Raw genomic sequence first — 20,877 nt, 5'->3', positions numbered from 1 at the left:
GGGATGCGATAGGGATGCGCTTATACCGTAACATCGTATTCGCCTTGGATATTCACCTCTGACCAATGACCCGAATATAGCGGCTGGCGAAAATATTTAGACATTAACCGTACCAAACTTTTATATCTATGTACTTATTGTATACCTATATCGTATCTGTATATGTACGTGTACATGCATGCATATGTATATCGTTTCAATAGAACGTGCATGAAACGCGTAACTTTTGAAAATCGAGTTGAGAATAACGAGTAGAATTACGAGTAGATTAAATGGAGCAGTAGTTGAGAATAACATAAATTCGATGATCGAAACATCGAAAGTTTGCGAAACTTTCCAGCCACGAACGTTACACGTATGCGAATAATTGAGAGAACAATGAAAAATTAACCGGGTCGAAGTTGCACACAACTCGTTACCGCCTTTAACGAGCGAGTATAAAATATTCGATCCTAAATTACCGATCATATCGTCCGATTCGTTATCCGCAACTGATTAACGACATGCAACGTTCCATTAATAATCTTCGTTAACGCATTAAATCGTTATTCGTTGCACGGTATTTGCTCGATTAAAACGATGGTCGAGAAGTCGGCCGAAAACCGACGCGCATTTCGAATTCGATTTAGACGATGCACTTTAGAAGCTACACAGGATATATACGTAAATTGGATTGTCAATGGAGGGATGCTCGTACTTGTATTAGCATTAGACTCTGGTTGCTGTAGGGCCGACTATGCCGATTAACCGTATCTATTTGCTCGACTACAAATACGAAATACAGCCCTGCCTGATTTGCATTCGATTCCATTAACGAACTAGTTATCCGACCGAGGATCCTCGTAAATTTTTACTCTTCTCGTCTCATTTCTTTCCAACCTTCGATTCCAGTTATCGGATATTGCTATTTCGGAGATGAAAATTCGCTTCTAAAATCACTTGGAAATTTGACTGCCTCGAAAATCATATTCCACGATATTCGATTTCCGAACGTTCCGGCTCGTAAAAGTTCCATTGATTTTTTTGGTAATCGTTATTAAACGCGGAACGAGAAAAGGCGCGTGGAAGACAGTTTGCGGAATTTCGGTTTGGCTCGAGTCGCGAGCATGTCATTTCGATTTCTGACTACCGTTTGATGGCTACAGTTTCGCGATAAATCGTAAACCGTACTAGACAACTCTGATCTTGGATTCTCTGGATTCTCCGCGACTGCAATGGAACTAGAATTTCCTGGAAAATACGTCGCGATCTTTGCTCGAAGATTTTTCGACACTGCGCTGTAAATAGTTTAATAATGGCGTCGAAATAGCGGAATCGCGAAGTGAATCAAAGTATCGCCAAAGAGGAAGTAAAAAATGAAAAAGTGAAAGGGAAAGAAGTGAGATTTATAAGCAGGTTTGAAGAATACGCAGAAAGAGAAGGCAAACGTCATGGCATTGATATACGCGACAGATGATGCAAGTGCGAGACAGTCGGTCGCGTTGCGATAATCGCGTGAAATGGACGTTATACGGCCGTAATTGACGGGACGTTAATTGCATTACTAATCGTGTGCTTCCGAGCACGTAGCACCACGCAAAGATCGAACACGCGTGCACGAGTACCAGGCCAGAATTACTCCGTGCGCTGTTTACATATTTCCCTTCGTGCTCGTTTCTGCCCGCATATATTTATTTGCTTTTTCCGTTACGTTTTTACGCTAAAGGATGAAAAAAAGGTAAGCTTACTTTTTGCAGCCGTGTGGCGAAACACAGCGAATGTTGGTTCACGAGTAAACTAGAAACTCTTTTTTACGATTAATCTTTTACTCTAAATATCAATTACGCTTCGGTGATTTTTAATTTAGCCGTTGGCAGCAGAAGAGATTCGGCGCGCTTTGCATAATATTTTTCTTTTTCCTAACAGTTATAACGCCTACGTGACGACAATTTTTCTTTTCTTTTTGCGGTAAACAGGCGTGTATCGAGTTAATATCTAAGAAAGAATGACGTGAAAAACGTACTCGTTTTTCAACTGCTTTTTGTAATTTAACGAAGCAACGCGACTTTAAATGAATCACGTCCGACTAACATTAAATTTCGTCCAAGCGTGAAACAGCGTCAGAGATCGCGCAAATATCGATTTATCTTTTCTTCGATCTAAGTTTAACGCGCTTTTCTATTTCTGTCGCTTTGCCGCACACACAGACGATATATTCGTCGCTCGGAAAATACTAGTACGTTTAAAACGAAACGCTTTCTACAATTTTTTGTACAAACATTTTCTTTCGTTATCGACACTCGCGAACAGGTGTGCTATTGATCTTAGTTATTTAAAGTTCGGTCTTAAGCTACAATTGCTTCGCCGCCTTTATCGTTTTCCAATTTCTTCTGCTTTCGTTGAACTGGACTAGCGGTGGCTGGGAACGGCTCCTGATCGTTTCTTCTTTCGATCTTCGCTCGATTTCCAACTTTCGTCCAAGTCTCCTTACTGCGTCAATTGTAAATATTCTCGTGGCACATGATCGCGATCAACGGTAGAAACGCTATTGGAATCGTATAAAATAACACGCGAGAGGCCTATTGTATCGGCGATACGAAGAATCTCTCTCACGCTCATGACACGAACGAAGAGCGAGACAAGATGAACGCCCGCTTTTTCTGCGAAATTACGAATTTAATACGCCTTTGATCGCCTGTATTCTACGGAAGACGCATTTGCCTTTGATTTATACTTTACGACGGTCTATGCAAACATATTCCTATTAAGTACGACGAAATCGCATTGATTTCGCATCGTCTAAATCGTCAAAGCAGCGTATTGTATCACTGTCGTGAAAAATAGATGCACGAAAGCGGCTTTTATCTTTGTCCCGAAAATATCCGCCAGAAAGTCGGGGATTCTTTCCTCTTCCGCTGGAGAGCTACGATTAAATCCTGAGGAACAAGGAAGTCGATAGCAGGTTTTTTAATAACGAGCCTATTGCGAGAAAGATCGAAACGTCCATTACCTAGCGTCGATCGCGCGATACGCTACGTTCGGTCTTTCTCTATCTTATCCTCTTCTTCGATATGAAAGCGATCTTGAGCAGATTGACGATGGGCGCCTCGAACGCGATGGAAATGCAGAACGACATCAAGTAGGAGGCGACCAGATTGCCAAAGTACAAGATCAGCTGGAAAACCATATGAAAAGTGAGCATCTTGGAAAAGTGCGAAGGTAAAAATAGTTGTTTGAGTCTGATTCACGGACTAGAAGTCGTTCCGATTCGAACCATCTGACACTTTGAAATTCATCTAAGCAGGCATTGTCGTCGTTTGGACCCGAAGAGATCTGGTTCGTTCTACGTAGACTTACCACGATATTATTGTGAAGGTGAAGCGGGCCATCCATCTGGGATACAGTGACCATCATGATGACAGGATGCACCAAGTACGCGCAGTAAGTCAACCTCGATAGCGGATATATCAGTCTGAGCGACAGCAGACTGTCGATCATTCTAGCGTACCCGGTGCAGCATTGAATCACGATGAAGGATACACCAATCGCCCAGGCGGTGTGTCCTAAGGCGGCGTACACGGAACTCACCGGCACGGTTAAGTTTCCGGGATATAGACCGTAAACTACCGAGAACATTATGGCAGTAGATAATACCCAGCCGATTACTCGTACGATCTGCAACAGTGTCGTTTAAGCTCGCTCGCTCGCTCGCTCGATCTCGTTTCGGTTACGAGTATCAGCTGACAACCAAATAATTTATCAGAGATTAACTGGAACAGGTTTTCTCAATTTTAAACTCGTCGGGATATCCACGTTGGTCCACGAAGGGGAATTTACGTTTCACTTTCTGAGATCAAACGGAGCATTTTACCTTATTAAGGTGCCGGATTAAGCTACTTACCAGAGGCAATTTCAATTTGCAATTCGTTCTGAACAAAATGTAACCGGTGATGATGCCAACGAAGTAAGGCCCAGCTCTCAGCCAAGGTTTATCGTACAGCTCGTCGAAAAGCGCAAACGGTTCTTGGATTCTAACCGGGGGAGAAACAAAAAGGCAGAATGAAGATTTACGCGGCAGAGATAGCCGGCAAATGGGGTATAAGTGGAAAGTACGGGACTCGCTAAGTTATTATAATTAGCGAGTAATCGCGTTATAACCGTTCGCAAAGCTGGAAATCTGACGTTTAATTATAACGGGTCAAAATTTAAAGCGGTGGTGTTTCATTTATAAATCGAGTACCGTTAAATCCAGTCTAAACGACACGCGACGAAAAGGAGAAAAAGAGGGGACGAAGGGATTTCACTGCTGAACAGAGGTAAACCGGAACGTATTTGCATACGTGCAATCGACGAGTTTTTAACACTTAACGGATTAATTACCTGGCGATGTAATCGTTGGAATAAGCGACGGAGAAGGTGGTAAACCACGAAGAGGCGATCAATAGCAAAATCACGACGGTGATGACCTTCAGGTATTTGATAGATAGAAGAAGCAAAAGTATTCCGAGAACGTAGAACTGTGTGTCGTTCGCCATATACCAGCTCCACAGCATACACTGGAAAGTTGTTAATCAAGTATTCATAGGATAATCGCGCCAAGGTTCAACGTACTGAGAATGGGTCATACTATCGGCGAGTGTCGGAAAAGAAATATTTGGTCCACGGAAAATCTATAGCCGAGAAAAACTTGATAGCTAATGGATCAAACGTCGTACTAGCGGATTGTTCGATCAAGTAGAACCGTTTTCACGATCTTTTCCTTTGGTTTGACGGTGGCAGTTCGTAATTTCTCGCTACAGGTCTTTGAAATCTGAGAAAGCAAACGGTTGGCTGTTTAACCAATGATTAACCCACTCTTTCTCATGGACGATGAAATTAATTCTAGAACGGTTAGACACTCCGCGCGTTGTCCCGGCACTTTGGAACTTTCTCCGAACGATAGAATTAATTATCGGAAAACGATCGAGACGCTGACACCTTCCCGTCCCGTAATCTCCGCGACTCGTACTTGCTCCTTGAAATTTTGCCGCATCCTCCTCTCGCTATGCATCGTCGTTCTTTCATTTAATTGTATTTGCGTTCGGGTTAAGCGCTACGTCAATATTAATCAACGAGGCTGTTAATTCGCTAACGAGTCTATTAATTTTCTAAATGGTAAAAAAGTTGATCCAATATCCTTACCATCTCGGTACGAGGGTAGAGCGAGTTAAGGTACAATGCGTTTCTCCACCAAAACTTTTCGCATGTCAAATGGTCGACGATCACTGGCGAGAACACCGTCCTTGACAGCGCATACTTGATGGCGATCTCGTTTATTCCCAGAACGAAGAGATACGCCGGTGTCAATCTTGGTAAAAGAAAACGGAAACAGATCGGTATGCGAATTTGCTTGACCGAGATTCGACGTTTATTGGAAGAGATTTCTCCTTATTTGAAATTTGTATGCTCGATCAAATCTTGTATCGGATTTTATCGTGGAATTTTTTCGCTATCGACTTTGAATAGAACCACGTGCGACACTTTTACAATTTTAATCCGTTCTGTTTTTGTATCGTAGAATAGTTCGATCTTTTTTACCTTATAAATCTGTAGAGGATCATGATGATAAATTTGGTGAAACATGTCTTCCAGAAAATGCCCTTGTCATTTTTCAAGCTACCGGAAGACCGATAGAAGAGGATCGTAACTAACAAGCCACTGAAACAGTCGCATTCGTATGGATTGGGCGATCGATTATCTCGTAACGAGGGTACTTGTCACCGGATGTCTCTTACCTGATGAAGAAAAATGTGTCTACGGAGAAGGTGGCGTTGCTGATAGTTTGGAACATAAAATTCCGCTCTGTCACCGAACGCAGGGTTTTATTCTCTGTAAGGCGATAGAGAAAGTCATCTCATCTTGAAATTATCAGAGAAAATTCGGGTTAACACGCTATACAGAGACGAAGAAAATTCGATTACGGTGAACCAGCACACCGGTATACATATTTCGTTACATCACAATAAGTTGCACAGAGAAATTAAGCGGATCTATATTAATAAACAATTTTTCCAACCGTGAAAACTACTCTAAATTCTAATTGCCTGTAATCTTTTTCCATCGAAGCTCATCTGTCGTCGATTAGGATGATTCTCGGTGTTCTTAATAGCAACGTCGCGATTACGACAATTATTATTTTCACGAACGACTAACAGCAATGTTTCTCGTACTCGTAAATTATAGCGATCAGAAAATCACTCGAGTTCTACTAAAACATCGTCGCCCAAAATGGTCCAAGCGGACGTTCACCGATGTTACTCGAACATGGTGATGTTGTTTCTGAAAAGGGAGGATTACTTTACCAGCGATGGAGAAGACTTGAAGATAAGTGTGCACCATGACCACCCATCCCAGCGAGAACACTCTGAGCCCATGTAGACAAGTCAGGCTATCTCTCGCGGCAGGTTCGGTGCTAACAATCTTGCTGCCGTTCGCGATAGGATCGAAGGCTGTTAGACACGTTAGCCAGAAGCCTGAAAAGAAATCGACGAGAAAGAGAACTGTTAGAGGATCAAAAGATTATTAGCGAGTAACACGAACCGCTGAGCATGCGTCACCTTTCTTGCTCTCCTTTTCAGAACGATCAGGCGATTCTTTTTGCAAGTTCTTCCCCTTTTCGATCAGCTCCTCCCCATTTTCTTGGATCACTTCGCCATCTTGGTTTAGATTTTTGTTGGAAAAATTGCTCAGTCTCTCGTTGTTATTCGATACGCTGGATGATTCCACATCCTTGACATTCGGTTGTACTCGTGTTCTGTACTCGTACATAGTCGCACAGATCATCAGAAATAGTAGCGCGCCTGCGACTCCTCTGAAAAACCAGTCGGAAATATGTTTCGCGAACGTAACGTGTAAAAGCAGGATGAATTAAAGAAACGTATCTTTAGAGGATGATTCGAGAAAACTAATTGCAACGTTACCTCCATAAGCTGTCTCTTTCGCGATGATAATTTTAATGGAGCAATCTTTTTATCGGACAAATTTACATTTCTTCGACAGGTTGAAATTATATCGAGGAGATTACAGCGAAGCGTTAAAGCGTATATTAAAATGTAAAATTGATGGTAGTACCGTTAAACCGCTCTTAAATCACGAAGGGATATAGGAAATTTGCCGTGGCATATTCGTTTTCCGTCTCCTGCTCCTTTTTCCACAACATTTCGCTGCTCGTTTTAAAACGCGATTAACCTACACTGATACCTCTGTAAACAGTTGCCTCCATTATACGTATAAATAATGTAGTATCGTGGATAAATGGCCTAAGAAATATCGGGTGAATCATAAACAATATTGCGAGAAAGCCGAAGTGCCGACAGGCTCATCAGTGTGTCGTGGATCCTTCGGTAGAACAGTTACGCGGAAAAAGGCTTATGAGACCATGGCCATGGATTAGCCCTTTCGCTTCGAGCGCAGCATATAGGCAGCGACCACGAGACGACGAAGTGCTATTTGTAGTCGATAGTATATTTTTTCGTTATCGGCAGAACATTTTCTGCTGATTTTATCGGCATATTGGATTAATCATTTCTTAAAGTTGCTCGTTATTGAAACGATCATATACTGTTTCATGCTAAAGGATCTATTAAATCCATTGACAGTGAAACGATATTTCATATACGGTTCTTACAAGAATTATTGTTATTTAAGACTTGGGAAAACGTATATACAGCAAGCACGCACACTGTGCGTATTTCTGGCGCGCGTTTCCGAAAGGGTTAAGGGAGAAAGACGAATTAACAGTCAATAGTTAGTTGAGAAATCAGAGTGTCGTCAGCGTCGCCAGAGAGTGTTGTCAACGTTGTCGAGGAGGATGGTCCGCCTGAGAGAGAGAGCGTTGGAACGATGATGACGAGAGTTGTAAATGAACTATTTAGTTGTCTTAGTCATGGCACATTAATGTATTTAGTTTACGTTAAATAACCATCGTTTCCTGTTTAATCCATTCCAAATAAATAAGAAAATCGTACAATAATAATTCAGGTTTACGAACAGCTAATCGCTCGTGTTTCTTAGGAAGTAGAACTGGGCATTAAACGAATTACGAATTGTACGGTTAAGCACATTTAGCCGCAATAATTTTTATCATAGCCATCGATCAATTTGAAACGTGAGGTAATCTAAACGAGCATGACCAAACATGAACACTGCGAATGCAATTAACATCTCTATAAAGTAATTACGTTACGTCTATCCTCGATTGCGATGTTACTGCTATTAAACGCACGAACGGTTTTACATTATCGAAAATTTATGACACAAGTTCCAATGCGAATTGATAATAAATTTAGATTTTAAAGATCAAATAAATTTTTTTCAAAATTAAAATAATAGACGACCAAGGAGCGAATTAACCAGGTCGCTGATAAATATTTATAACGCGGTTACATGATACGTAACGGTAGATTTCTCGCAGGATTTCTAAAGGTCGCTACATAGCAAATATTTCTAAGCATCGATAGAAGCCAAGTACATCGATACAGACGAAAGAAAACCAATAAAGTTTGGGAGATTTATGTATAGCGCGTGTTCCAGATTTCCGGAACGCTTCCCACAAAATCGAACCACCTGCGGAATCATTACCCGTCAACGGCGACTTTACGTCGGTCATAAAGATTCGTAACGACTCAATCACTCTAACTGGGAATTGGTCGTTTCGAGGTTTATTTCGTAGTTCGTGATTCATTGAAGAATTACTTTTGAATATATGGTAGAACATTGATCGTCGGAACGATTAACGGTACGATCGATCATCGGATCATCGATTAAAAGAAAATTGTAACGGGGGAACGAGAATAAAACTTGAAAGGCTTCTGTTACTGCTTGATACAGAAACGTTTCATTTTATACGACAGCGAAATGTACGATAATTAATTCGGATAATTAACGTTCCGTTATACTAGGAAAAATCGCGATGAAGCGCAATCAGGTTCACCGTGCAATATCGACTTCGTGACTTTCTTTCCTTGCTTAACCTTTTTAATCGGCGTGCAATGACGCTTCGCGGAAAACATTCTTTCCATCAAGCGTTCCTCCTCCCGGGGGAAAGTGAACAGTAAATAATGCTCGTCTTTCTCTTTCTCATTTTTTCCAGTTAATGTAGCGAGCTATGGCAGAGAACAAAGAAATCGATACTCGAGGGATCGACTCACGGTACAACTAGGAACAGAAGGCGAAGTATGCCAGAACCGGGTAATCGTAAGTAAAGTATTTCGTTTTGTCAAAGTTGGAGGAAGAAAGAAAGCTTATTCCGCTTGACGCGGGACAAACGACAAAAAGTTCGTCATTTTTCTACGTTAATAGGCCCTTAAACGCGAATCACGATGCGCTGGGGGAGAAGAAAACGGGGGACAAGTTTTTCCTTCGGCTTTAAGGGGACTCTCTCGTCGTCATTTTATATTACGACGAGAAGCAGCGGTATAAAACTTGTCAGATTTAAATTATGCCGTGGCTCATTTTCATTTCTCCTATTTATTTCGAGATTTTTCCGGAATCACGAGGTAGTTTGTTCGCATGTCCGATGAAAGGTCATCGAAGGAAAATCGAGGAAAAAAAAGAAGAGTAGAATTACCGTGAAAGTTGGTAAAACAGTTTCATCCTCGTGTCCGAAAAGCATCGAAACCGGCTGGAAACTTTCGGTTAATGCGTTACTTATATAGGATCGTTTCTAGGTCGAAGATTAGGTACTTTTACCAAGCTTCCAGAACCTTTATCCGAATCTCTCGGGGACGTAACCGTAACGCGACGGTAAAAATTTTCAATTTATCCAGAAATTGAACCGTGCAACGTCTTTATCCCTCGAGAAAACTGGCTACTTCGAGTCGAATCGAAGGTCCAATATGACATCTCCTTGACAACACGATGCTTGAGAATCCTAAGGATAATAAGCGCAATTTGATTTCGTCCGTCATGATTTCCTACGTACTATGTTCGTCATACTTTGTATCCCACGAATAAGATTTCGTTCCGCACGGCGTTATCTCAGTACTCCGTTCGTACTTTTCCTTTCTCGACCGTTAATACATGCAAATGAAGAATTGTGGCAATACAGTTTTTTGTTGTTGGACAGCGTGGAGAACTTTTCATCTAATTTTATTCATAAATGTAAATTATCTAAGAACGCGCGCAGCAGTGATTCGCTTATTCATCGAGTCGGCCCTTATTATGCGTCGTTTCTTGCATTTTCGTGTAATTAAATCCGGACGATTATGCGTGCATTTTCATTGCAGATTCGCTGGCTCCTTTGCATAACGAGTGTATATGTTATTCGATGGTACGTTAGAGCGAAGTTAGCGGTATTAACGCGATAAAACTTCACCATTCCGTAGTCGTATTTCGATACCCTTTATGTAATTTCTGCTGAAACGATCGTTCGATCCGGCAAACAACTTTCAAAATCGATCCAGGTGGAGCAATTCTAACCTTAATGTGAGAAAACCGGTGGCCGTGGTACCCTCTTCTGGACGTTGAACGATTAAAATCGGTCGCGAATCGGTAGAGAGACGCGCGTCGAATCAATTCCGCCTTCGAGTGGAATGCACACAATAGCGAATCTACTTTCTCGTGTCGACGCTTTCAGCCTTTCTATGATCTTGCGTAATACATTCAAGGCACACGTGCAACCGTGCACACCTGCCGATACGCGCTCTAACACGAATTTCCCATCAAATCGATCACCGGAAGAAGCGAAACTCCAGAATGTATCTATTTAGAAGTCGGACAGGGTGTCCAATTCGAGAGCTTTGATCTCAGTGGATGCGATGTAAACACGGGCTTGGAATCGCTCTCACGTTCATTAAACTGCAAATGCAATGCTCATTGCATAATTGCTGTAAACCGGTTCATCGCTAATATAAATACGTGGTTCATCGAAAGAGGGAGAGAGTGTAAAAAGATCATCGTAAATGGACGATTAAAACCTATATACTTGCGCAATCTGCAAAGCAACGAAATTGCCAATACATCGATGCAAATACCGATGGTATTTGCAACAATCGTGTAGTTTGTTCAAAACACTTTCTTCGAACGTGGATACGTCGAAACGTACGTACATTTTTGCAACGATTAAGCTATAAATAAACAGGTCGCAATCTTTTGATTCGGAATATCGAGGAAATCGATCAATTCGAACAATTCTACGAGAAGTTGGTAAGAAAGAGGATCGTAACCCTGACCTTAGACGAAAGCTGAAAGATCTAGCGGCTGTTGTGGATGGAGCTTAATAATCTCGAGGTGCACGATCTTATCTAAACGGCGATCGTTTTAAGGCCATAAGATTGTAACTTGCCTTGGAACTTGGACGCGCTACTTGTTGTATTATAGTTAACAGGTATATATGCATCGCGTGCAAGGACGCGACGAGGTGCGAATTCCTATTTATAGTTGCAGCAGGTTAACACTGACGTAATTTGCAGTTAGAAGAAAATTACAAGTTTGAAGGTAGTGAACCCTTTGCAAGCATCTTGCTGCTGGTTCTGTTCATCGAGCGGCGAACCAAGTACAGCCGAACAATTCGAATATTTATGACCCAAGTTTTTCGATTAAGATCGGACTTTTACTATTTTTAGCGGAAGTAGAGCGACGCGGCGAGCTTTCTCCGGTATTTACGCGATCGTCGATCTTTCGTTCATTTTGCATAGTTTCTCGTTTTACCGAGAGCGACTTAAGTCGTTGGCACGCGATAAAGGCGCTCCCTCTCTCGGCATCTATCAAAGTTCATCGTGGCGAATCAAGCCGCTGTTCGAAACTCGCGAAAAATTCTGTACAAAGTAACGAGGTATTCGACGGTCGGATGTATACGACGTTGCTTTGTATTCGTTGTGATTTACGCAGAGTAATTCCTCTTAGCACGATCGTTTGAAGAAGAATTTTCAGGCAAGGGCACGAGCTCGTTTCCGTCTTCGATCCAACAACGATCCTCGAGATCCTCGATCGCATTTAGAGATTCGCATCGATTACCAGTCTCTCGCTTTCTCCCGTTCTTTCCTCCGGTGACATAACGTTGTTTATCGAGATTTAATTGGCCCGGTACAAGGACGCGGCGATAAAATCGCTACGAGATATCATCTCAGATCCGAAGGCAAGTTTCTCCAGGAAAAATCGGCGGATGACGTTCGAAAGTTAAATGTCTTTTGGTACAACTTTCGAGTTGAGTTGTTAAAGTAGCAACGCGGCCGCGTTGCATAATTCGCGATCCGACGGCTTTGCAAAAACCGTTCTGGCGTCGCCACGGACACGGTGAATATGAATCTAAGTTGTGCAAGTATCCAACCAACGATCTGCGTGCAGCGTATTTTTCGTATTTTTCTTTTGTTCGGACTGTCATTGATGCAATCGTTGTTCTATGGCGCTTTCGTGTAACAGTGACACGGCTCGCGTAATATTCCATCGAGGCGTGTTCGATCTTTTCTTTCAATTTGTCGTAACTACTCAAAAGTAGAACGGATGTAGCAACATATTTTTTCCAAGAAATCTACTTTTTCAGAAAATTGTCGAGTTGTGCGAAAGGGAATGTCGCGATAGACTGGATCGGTGCGAGCGTTTTCGCGTCGCGTTCTAAAAAAGTTTTGCAGCGATGGTTTACGCGGAGATCGTAATTCCACTCCAGAAAAAAGTACAGAAAGGGTATCGCGCGCGTAGACGAACGAGCTTGCGTACATGCGCCGTGATGGATCATTAAGCGCGCTATCGTACGGACAATAAACCTGTGATATAGGCTCGCTGTAACTAGACGAATTTACAACGTCGTACAATTAAAAATACTACCACCTACCCTAATGCCTTGGACGCTGCTTTTAGGAACAAGAAAGTCAACGAGCTATCGGATTATACGCGTGTAGGATGAAAAACCGTCGAGCTCGCTTTTCTTCGTATATCGCTTAAAAATAGGCACTTGTAACCGACGATTAAGAGAACTTAATTTTGTTTTGTTTCTTCGCGCGAATTCCCTTTTACACGAGCGGAGACACGCGTCTAATCGGACAACGAGGAAAAGTTTTTCTTATATAAGCTAATACATTAGAACATATCGTAATGTTACTGCAAGTTAGCTAGCCATCTCGACACATAGTTACGTGAACGCGTGTGTAAGTTATTCGTGCTAAGTTATCGAAGTGAATGTAACCATTGCGCAAATTCCGGTCGTGTAACTGAAGAAATCGCGGCAAAAAAAAAAAATATATATTTCTACGCGTTGTTAGGTCTTCAATGGAATTTCGTAATTACCGTAATTTCGTTGAGACGTCAGTCACTGATTGCGTTGCACCGAGCATGCTCGTATTTCGAATTCTGAAATTTCGTAATTTGACCACGAAAAGTTAAACCGCAGAAACTCGTGGTTAGCTAATGGCTTGAAATACGTGGAACGAGCTTTGAAAATGCAGCCGGGTCTTAAAAATTGTCTTGTCGGAGTTTAACTGCGGCTAAACCGCGCGACTGATCTTTTACGAGTATTTAAATACATACGTATATCCTCATCGCGTAGTTGCTTCATACGCGGAAACGTTCGAATATTTTTTACGTAAGTAAATAGACACGAATTCGCGTAAGAGCGTCATGCATAGAAATTCTCGTTGATCAAAGATACTTGTCCCGTAATATCTCGCGATATCTTGTTCCACGCGATTACGCCGTTTCTCCGACTTCTCAGCGACTTTTATCCGTCGTTCGAAGTTTCTTTCGACCTTTGCAATTATTTTCTCGCGACCAAAAGCTGATATAAGAAAATGCGTTGGTTTCTTCGAGCTGGCAATCTAGTGGAACGAAGCCGATAAACGCGACAGCCTCGCAAACGAAAAAATAATTGAGATCGCGCGATAGATTATGGATGATTTCGATGGTGGATTTCGGTGGAAAATTTGATCGGTCGACTTACGATTTACGCAGGCGACGGCGAAAGAAAAGTTCTTGCATTACTTACGAGAGAACGTACGACTTGGGATCGCGCCAAGGGTTGTAATTGCTCGAAGGCACAGATTTCACCGCAACGATGTGGATCTTCGGGCCGGTCGATCGATAAGTCGAGTTACCTTCTCGTTCGACTCGATCGGCGTTCGCTCTTAGCATCGAGGTCAGGGATGCTTGGTCGCACGTAGCTGGCAGGCAAAGACCCAAAAATACTTGTCTTGTCTGAAAACAAATTGGTTCTAGTTCGATCTACGATGTGGCTCGACAAGGATGAAATTACGTCGCCGAGATACGAGGAAACAGGAAAAAAACTATCGAGGCGTCTTAATTAAATTTCAGACGCTGAATCGCAAGATAAATCAGAGCAGGAAGATTCAATTTCAAGATTAATTAAACTTTTATGCGCTTGCATTTCGCTCGGTTTACTTTGCGCCATGATTCTCAAACTGCCTCAAAGTTCGACGGGCTTTTAAAATTCAATTTCTTTCTAAGTTTTCTCCCTTCGTTGCTCGATCTGTTTCTGCTACCCGTTTTTCCAGCGCGATCATGCCACCCACCGCACGTCTGACGGGAAAGTCACGAAACGATTTTGAACCTGTCCAACGTATAGCCGAATCTGCTATACTCGCGATAATCTTCCCATGTAGAAACTCTTCGGTATCGGTCGCGTTGTAAACGATTTCTAGGAACTACCTTAGTGGACACCGTGAAAGACCAACTATCGACTACTCTGTTACAGGAGAAGTCGTTGATTTTCGCCACGCGAGAACTTCCCGCGTCTTAGATTTCCCACGTGCTACTCTTTAGCTCGGCTTCTCGATCTTCGAGTAGCATTCCAAGAACGATATCCACCTTGCAGCGTTTCTATCCTGATTAGCTTGATTCTCGCGCCAGACGCGTCGCAACAAGGAAGGAAAATAACTACGAAGCACGGGGTTGTTTCCCTAGAATCGCGAAATACGGAGCGCCGTGTAATCTGATTAAGCTAAATGACGCAACTCGGATTCTTGGTAGCGACAAAGTTCTTCAAGTATTTACGCTACTATCAAAACGCTAATAATCGTCAGGTTGTCGCAGTAGTTGCGTTAATTTTCTCTCTTGCCGTATAAATAATTCGCTTTATTAATCTCGTCGCGCGGGCAAAGACGACGCAGTCGGCGGATTCTTCGACTCGTAAATATTAACAGAGGCTAAACAATCGTTTGCGATTAATTATTCGTCGATTAATTCCGTTCGGAGAATAAACGTTTCGTATGTTTGCCGAAGCCCGTTTCTTGGAACTATGCGTTTAATTAATCCGTCTAATAATTTATTCGCTATCAGAGCTATCGCGCTATTCGACTTACGAAGGCTGGTTAAAGGATGGTTTAATTAAACGACTTAGGAATACCTTTGTGCAAAACGATAATTCTCCGCGAATTTATCCGACGAAGACAAGAGTCAACGATGGAAAGGTTGAAACGATCGGGAAGAAGGAAGCAGGGGTACTTACCGAGAATTCGAGTTCCTTGGGCAACGTCAAGTACATCCTCGCTACGTGAAATTTCAACGCATAGGGCGGAGTATCGTCGAGTTCCTGGCGAATACTTCCTCTGGTGGCGTTTAGCTCTTTGCAGAGGGTGCTCGAACCAAGCCAGAAACCGTTCCCGAAATGGAATTGCGATGAATAACGGCCACTGGCGTCCGACACTGCGAAGAAAGAAGCACGTTGAGGAATCAAACGCGATAAAGAAAGCGTTCTTCTGGAAAAGTGAGGAAGATAACCGCGCGTCGCAAACACCGTCGTTTCTCTGCAACGAATCTCCGTCTCGAATAGGTTCAGGAATTGCCTGGTGAAAGATAAGATTTCAAAGTCGAAAGAACAATAGCGACCAAGAGATTTCAAAAGGTTTTTTCTATCGTGAAAAGACATGCCGCGCTCGGAGAAGATCCTTTTCCTTCTCCTTTGTTTTCATTCGTTTTGCTCGAGACTCGCGCGAAAAGCTCGGCATTCTAGTTTCCGAGGGTTGGATTATACGACCACGCCTGAAAGGTTCATTGTCAGTTACGTAAAGCCAGATTGTGACCGCAGTAGCGGAGAAAGTACAGTCGACTGCCATTACGAGAAAACACGACTCACTGGCGACAACGCGCGTTTAAGCGGACGTAATTTCGCGTGAATCTTGGATCGTCGAGATATTAGAGGTAAACGATAAAATCGACGAGATGGAATCTCGCGTGCAACAGTTGGGATGCTTCTTGAGAAAAGGATTCTAGCAAGCGGGAATTGCATTGGACATTTTACTTCCAATTTTGTAATGTTAGCTACGTTCGAATTGACAATTAGAATGGCTTTCAAAGAACTTTGTTCTTTCTATATTCGTGTAATAAATACAATTCTCGTAAAACCGTTCAAATATTTGACTAGAAACTACATTCATATTTACTACGTCTATATTTACTGGGTTCTTTTTCAGGAAGCTACTCAATTATGCTTTGTTCGCCGAGTGCACAGACGATTAACGGTTTGTGTCGGAAAAAGGAGGATCGGTGAACAGTCTCGAGCTTTCGAAACACTGCGGTGACGGGTCGTGTCGGTCTGTTTCAACGTACGAGCAAAGTAATCTGCAACATTATCGTCTGACGTAACAGCTTGTGCGCGTTCAATAAGGATTTGTCAAAGAAGTAATTTCTGGAAAATCAGCGTTCACCGGTTACTCCTCGGGGGCTACGTTCGCTCACCGAGTTTGAAACGAGTATTCCGTAATTTCTTAGCGTCGTTGCGAGCTTTTAACCGTTGCCTGTATTTGCACGACTACGCTAAAATCCAATTTTTAACTGGAGCGTCGAAACACGTACAATACGCGCACAACGCGTCCGCTTTATAAGGCTCGTTGATTCCGCGAATCCCCTCGTGCGAGTTATGAGTTTGTTAATTTTTAATATCGATATTTTCCACGGTATTGTCGAATGTCAAACGTAGAACTCGCACGATATAGTACCTGCCTTTTATATTATACGTTCGATGGGCCACCGCCTACGCGCGATATTTTACGCGTTCGAAACAAAGATAGGAATTATCAGTATGAACGAAGTATTTGCGATATCGTTACGTTGGTCGGAAATCATCGTATTTTGTTTATTTACAATTTCCGCGATGTCTGTATACCGTAGGCAGAGAAAATTGCTGCATATTTGAATCGAAATATAAATTATAAAACGATGGTGTAATATCGTTGGAGAAACGAATCGTTCAATAAATTATTCCGTAATAGAGAGAATCTCTTGAACGTAGCATGTTGTACGAATATCTGATAAAAGGAACTTGCAATAGGAGCGATCTTCGCAGTCTTTTTTGGACGCTTTATAAAATTTGCCGAGCTTAGAAAAAGTATTTAATATTGCGAGTCGAATCGTAAAGCCATTGAAAGGGTAATTCGACAACAAACAAAACAACAATAAAAATGAAAAATGAATAATAATGTAATGTAATAAATAAATAAATAAATATAATAAATATAACAAGTATAATAAAATAAAAAATACAATAATAATATCAAAAATGAAAAATTTAACAGTAGAGAGATAAATGAATCGCTGCATGAATAAATGGAACAGAATAACAGAAATTTCAATAAAATCCGAATTATTTCTTTCCTTCCAAAAAACAAAAAACGACAGATCAGCTTAGTAGATTAAAAGCACAAAACTCGTAAGTCATTGGAACAGGTTCGTTAATTAAATCAGTGCCGATAAAAAAACATAGCGATCGTATGGTTATACGGCGGATCTCTCGTGTTTCTCCGTTCCTGGACGACCAGCATGTCGCAACGAATGCGATGAATCTCCGCGGAAAGGGGTCGAACAGTGTCAGAGAGCGTTTACGTCCTGTTGGAAAGTGAATCTGCCTGTACGAGTGCGAGAAAGATAACGTCGTATGCGGTTTGTCGGCGATCGAATCGGCGAATTGACCGACTGTTTCGCCATAATCCGATCTCTGCTTATTGCCGGAAGCAATCGCGAATCTGGAAAATCATGCGATTCTATTGGATTCGCGTAATGCAGACCACCGATCGGTTCATCAAATGATCCTCCGCGCGTCTTTCTCTCTTTCTACCAACCAGTAATGATCGCACGACCTCCATCGTGATGGAATTTGGACTCTGAGGTAGAAAAGTACCATTTTCAGACTGCTTTAAGACGAATCCTATCGTTTTAAGATCTTTGTATCGATGTTCGAAGCAAAGCAACGATCGTCGAAAAAAAGTGCGTCTGTTTGTAAATTAGAAACTCGAGACTTTCAGATTGAAAGTCGCCATAAATTCTGCTAATTCTAGCATTCGTCGAGGAATATTCAAAGATACGAGCCACGATTCAGCGATCGTGCATTAAGTGCGTTTGATAAGGAACCGCGATGATCGAGATAAGCGATCATTGCGAAACGACCGGTGTACGGAATTCACGTATAAATCAAATTATATAAAGCGTTAGCTGTTCCGCGGTATAGAAAGCAAATCTATTCGTAATGCACGTTATACCGTTATCGGGCGAATGCCACGGTTTATGGAAATAAATCAATTACGTAATGCTGGACGGCGTCGAGTGGCATTAATTTAGCGAAACAGAAACTTTCGATTCACCCGATTCGGAGTCACTCTGGGTCAGAATTAATGGAAAGGGAATATTTCGAATTTCGAACTTTCTTCGACGAGTTTACCAGTGATCGAAACGACCACCCACCCTGACGTTGGCTTCGTGACGCGGCAGAAGCGGGAAACTTTACAACTACGAGGTGTTGGTTCGTTTCCATTGCGATTTACGATAATAACTTTGCGTTCCTAGCTCGAGACCTAAATTTCGCAGTAGCTTGGCTCGGAACATCGTAATAGACTGCCCATTCAACTCGGCTTTTTGCATCGTCCCGAACCGCAAGAATTCTCCGATTGCTTTATCCACGGTGGAATAAGGTCGAAAATTCGTTTAACGATAAAGCGTTCGTTCCGCTGCTATTAGAGGAACGTGACAAAAGCCTTGCGAAAATCAAGCGGTAAATTGCTGTTTCACGTAGTAATAACGCATTTAGCAATCGGGTCTGCCAACGACACGCCGCTCGGAAACACAGCGAAACACGACTTTCTCTGAACGCTCGTTATTAATTGCGGGCAACGCGCGAGTACCAAAGTATCGGTTGCAGAAATGTTCGACACATACTAAAACGCAAACGTCGCAACGTGGCAAGTGCGATCGTTAATCGCGTGACACGACGGTGGATCTCCGCGAGGCGGGAAACGACCCGAGCGTTGTCCGCTGGTTTCTCGATCGTTTACCGATCCTTTTCCAGCGAGCTTGTTCTACTCACTCTTGGCGGCCCACAGCTTTCCATCCTTGAGAGACTCGAGAAACAATTCTAGTTCGTTCCTGCAGTCGTGCCCGAGTTTGCCAGGTACTCTAGACCACTTGAGGGGATCGTAAAGATCCACCAGCCATTGGATACTGTTCGCCGTTTTCTGCAACTTTTCTTTCATGAAATCGATATCCAGATCTTCGTGTTCCTCCTGCTTCTCGTCGAACAACTTCAGATACTTCTTCCAATCAAGTTCCGGATTGTTTTTGCTGAATTCAATTAACGGGCCGCGCTTATCTTTCGACGTTTGCTTCTCCACCTCGTAATCGGTGCTGTTCAAATTTCTCACCCTGGCCGTTATCGACGACGCGTCTTGAGGCCTGCCGATTCGCAGAATGTTGGACTCGTTCCTGGAAACTGGACTCGCGTCTACGACGCAGTTTAGCACGAATAAAAAGCAGCCAAAGTAAAGCGACATTTTCGGGGCGATTTTACGAAACGGCCCAATTATCTCGTATTTTGTATCGCGTTTTCCAATACGGATCGACGCTGCACTTCTCTCTCGGTTCCTAAACATGTCGTCGGTTTCTTTCGTCGAAATTTCCACACGTCATATTAAGTTAGGACAGTGACTGAACTTGCCTCGATGGGCAATTTTCGTTTCTCGATTGCTCAGCTGTTCAAATCATCGAGCATGTTTAAGGACGCGGAAGGTCGATCGTGACAGGAATGCAACCGGGTTATCCCAGACAGTTTACGATCGTAGAACGAGACTCACTTTCGTTTCTCACTAACCACCGGTTCGACTCTATTTCCAATGCGAATTGCCGCTTAGCGTAACAACGATCGAGTAACGACACGAAAATTCCAATGGAATTACCGGATAAATCGTGCGAATAGAGCCCGAATTCGTTTATTTCTTCTCGAGATATTAGACACGAGTGAAAAAATCGAGTCTCGAGGGGGCAAAGTTAGACGCACACACGAGACTAAGAATCACGCACTGAATGAAGCGAATCGAGTTAGCAGTCACGTTTACCTGGCGACTTGGGGCCCCCCTTTCTCTTCGCGATATACTTTACCGTGGTAAACACATTTCCTTCTTCGGCCCTCCGACAACAGTCGCCGACAAATGGCGTTCCGTCTCTTTCCGAAAAACCCCTTCGCAAATCCCGACGATCCTGCTATCAGGATTCTCTCAATATTTAGGAAATCCTCGCGCCTTCTTCTTCGTTTCATGGCTCGATTCGTTCGACTTTACGATGCTACATTTCGATACAAAATACTACTTTCATTCTGTAAAAAATTATACTTAGTAGTTGTGCTAGGTATGAACGCTGCTCGATGTAATTATCAAATAAATTACCTTTAGACAGGTCTTTGCAGCATATGGAAACGTCATAATTCATAGATACTTTGCACGAACGTAAACCGTTTTTTCGTTCGTAAACGGTGTTTGGTGAAAGCGACGAATATTACGTTGATTACTCGAGTTATAGTTTCTAGAGTGGCTCGTTATCGTTGCCTCGGTGAACTAACGCTTACCGTTAGAATGCACGTTTCTTTTTTTCCCATCTGTCGTTCTTTCGTCCAAACGCTTATTACTTTCGCAAGGTCGAACGTACATCTTCTTT

The 20,877-nt window shown here is 42.5% G+C and overlaps 1 protein-coding gene across 1 annotated transcript; it reads right to left on the bottom strand.

Annotated features, from left to right (window-relative positions):
* Nucleotides 1-103: 103 nt before the first annotated feature.
* Nucleotides 104-20,791, bottom strand: LOC126916775 (nose resistant to fluoxetine protein 6). Its single transcript, XM_050722925.1, has 14 exons — nt 20,610-20,791; nt 19,259-20,539; nt 15,413-15,609; nt 13,934-14,142; nt 6,576-6,829; nt 6,321-6,491; nt 5,754-5,847; nt 5,557-5,676; nt 5,161-5,326; nt 4,360-4,535; nt 3,881-4,010; nt 3,337-3,654; nt 2,990-3,154; nt 104-2,915 (listed from the first exon to the last, which is right to left on the bottom strand). Exons 2-13 carry the CDS (start codon nt 19,818-19,820, stop codon nt 3,029-3,031), a joined length of 2,523 nt encoding a protein of 840 aa, XP_050578882.1. The 5' UTR covers nt 19,821-20,539; nt 20,610-20,791; the 3' UTR covers nt 104-2,915; nt 2,990-3,028.
* Between the last annotated feature and the right edge of the window lie 86 nt (nt 20,792-20,877).

Source organism: Bombus affinis, chromosome 5 (genome assembly GCF_024516045.1).
Source record: "Bombus affinis isolate iyBomAffi1 chromosome 5, iyBomAffi1.2, whole genome shotgun sequence".
Taxonomy (NCBI): Eukaryota; Metazoa; Arthropoda; class Insecta; order Hymenoptera; family Apidae; genus Bombus; species Bombus affinis.
Note: the sequence above shows the minus strand (reverse complement) of the source record. Positions and strands in the feature narration are given on the sequence as shown.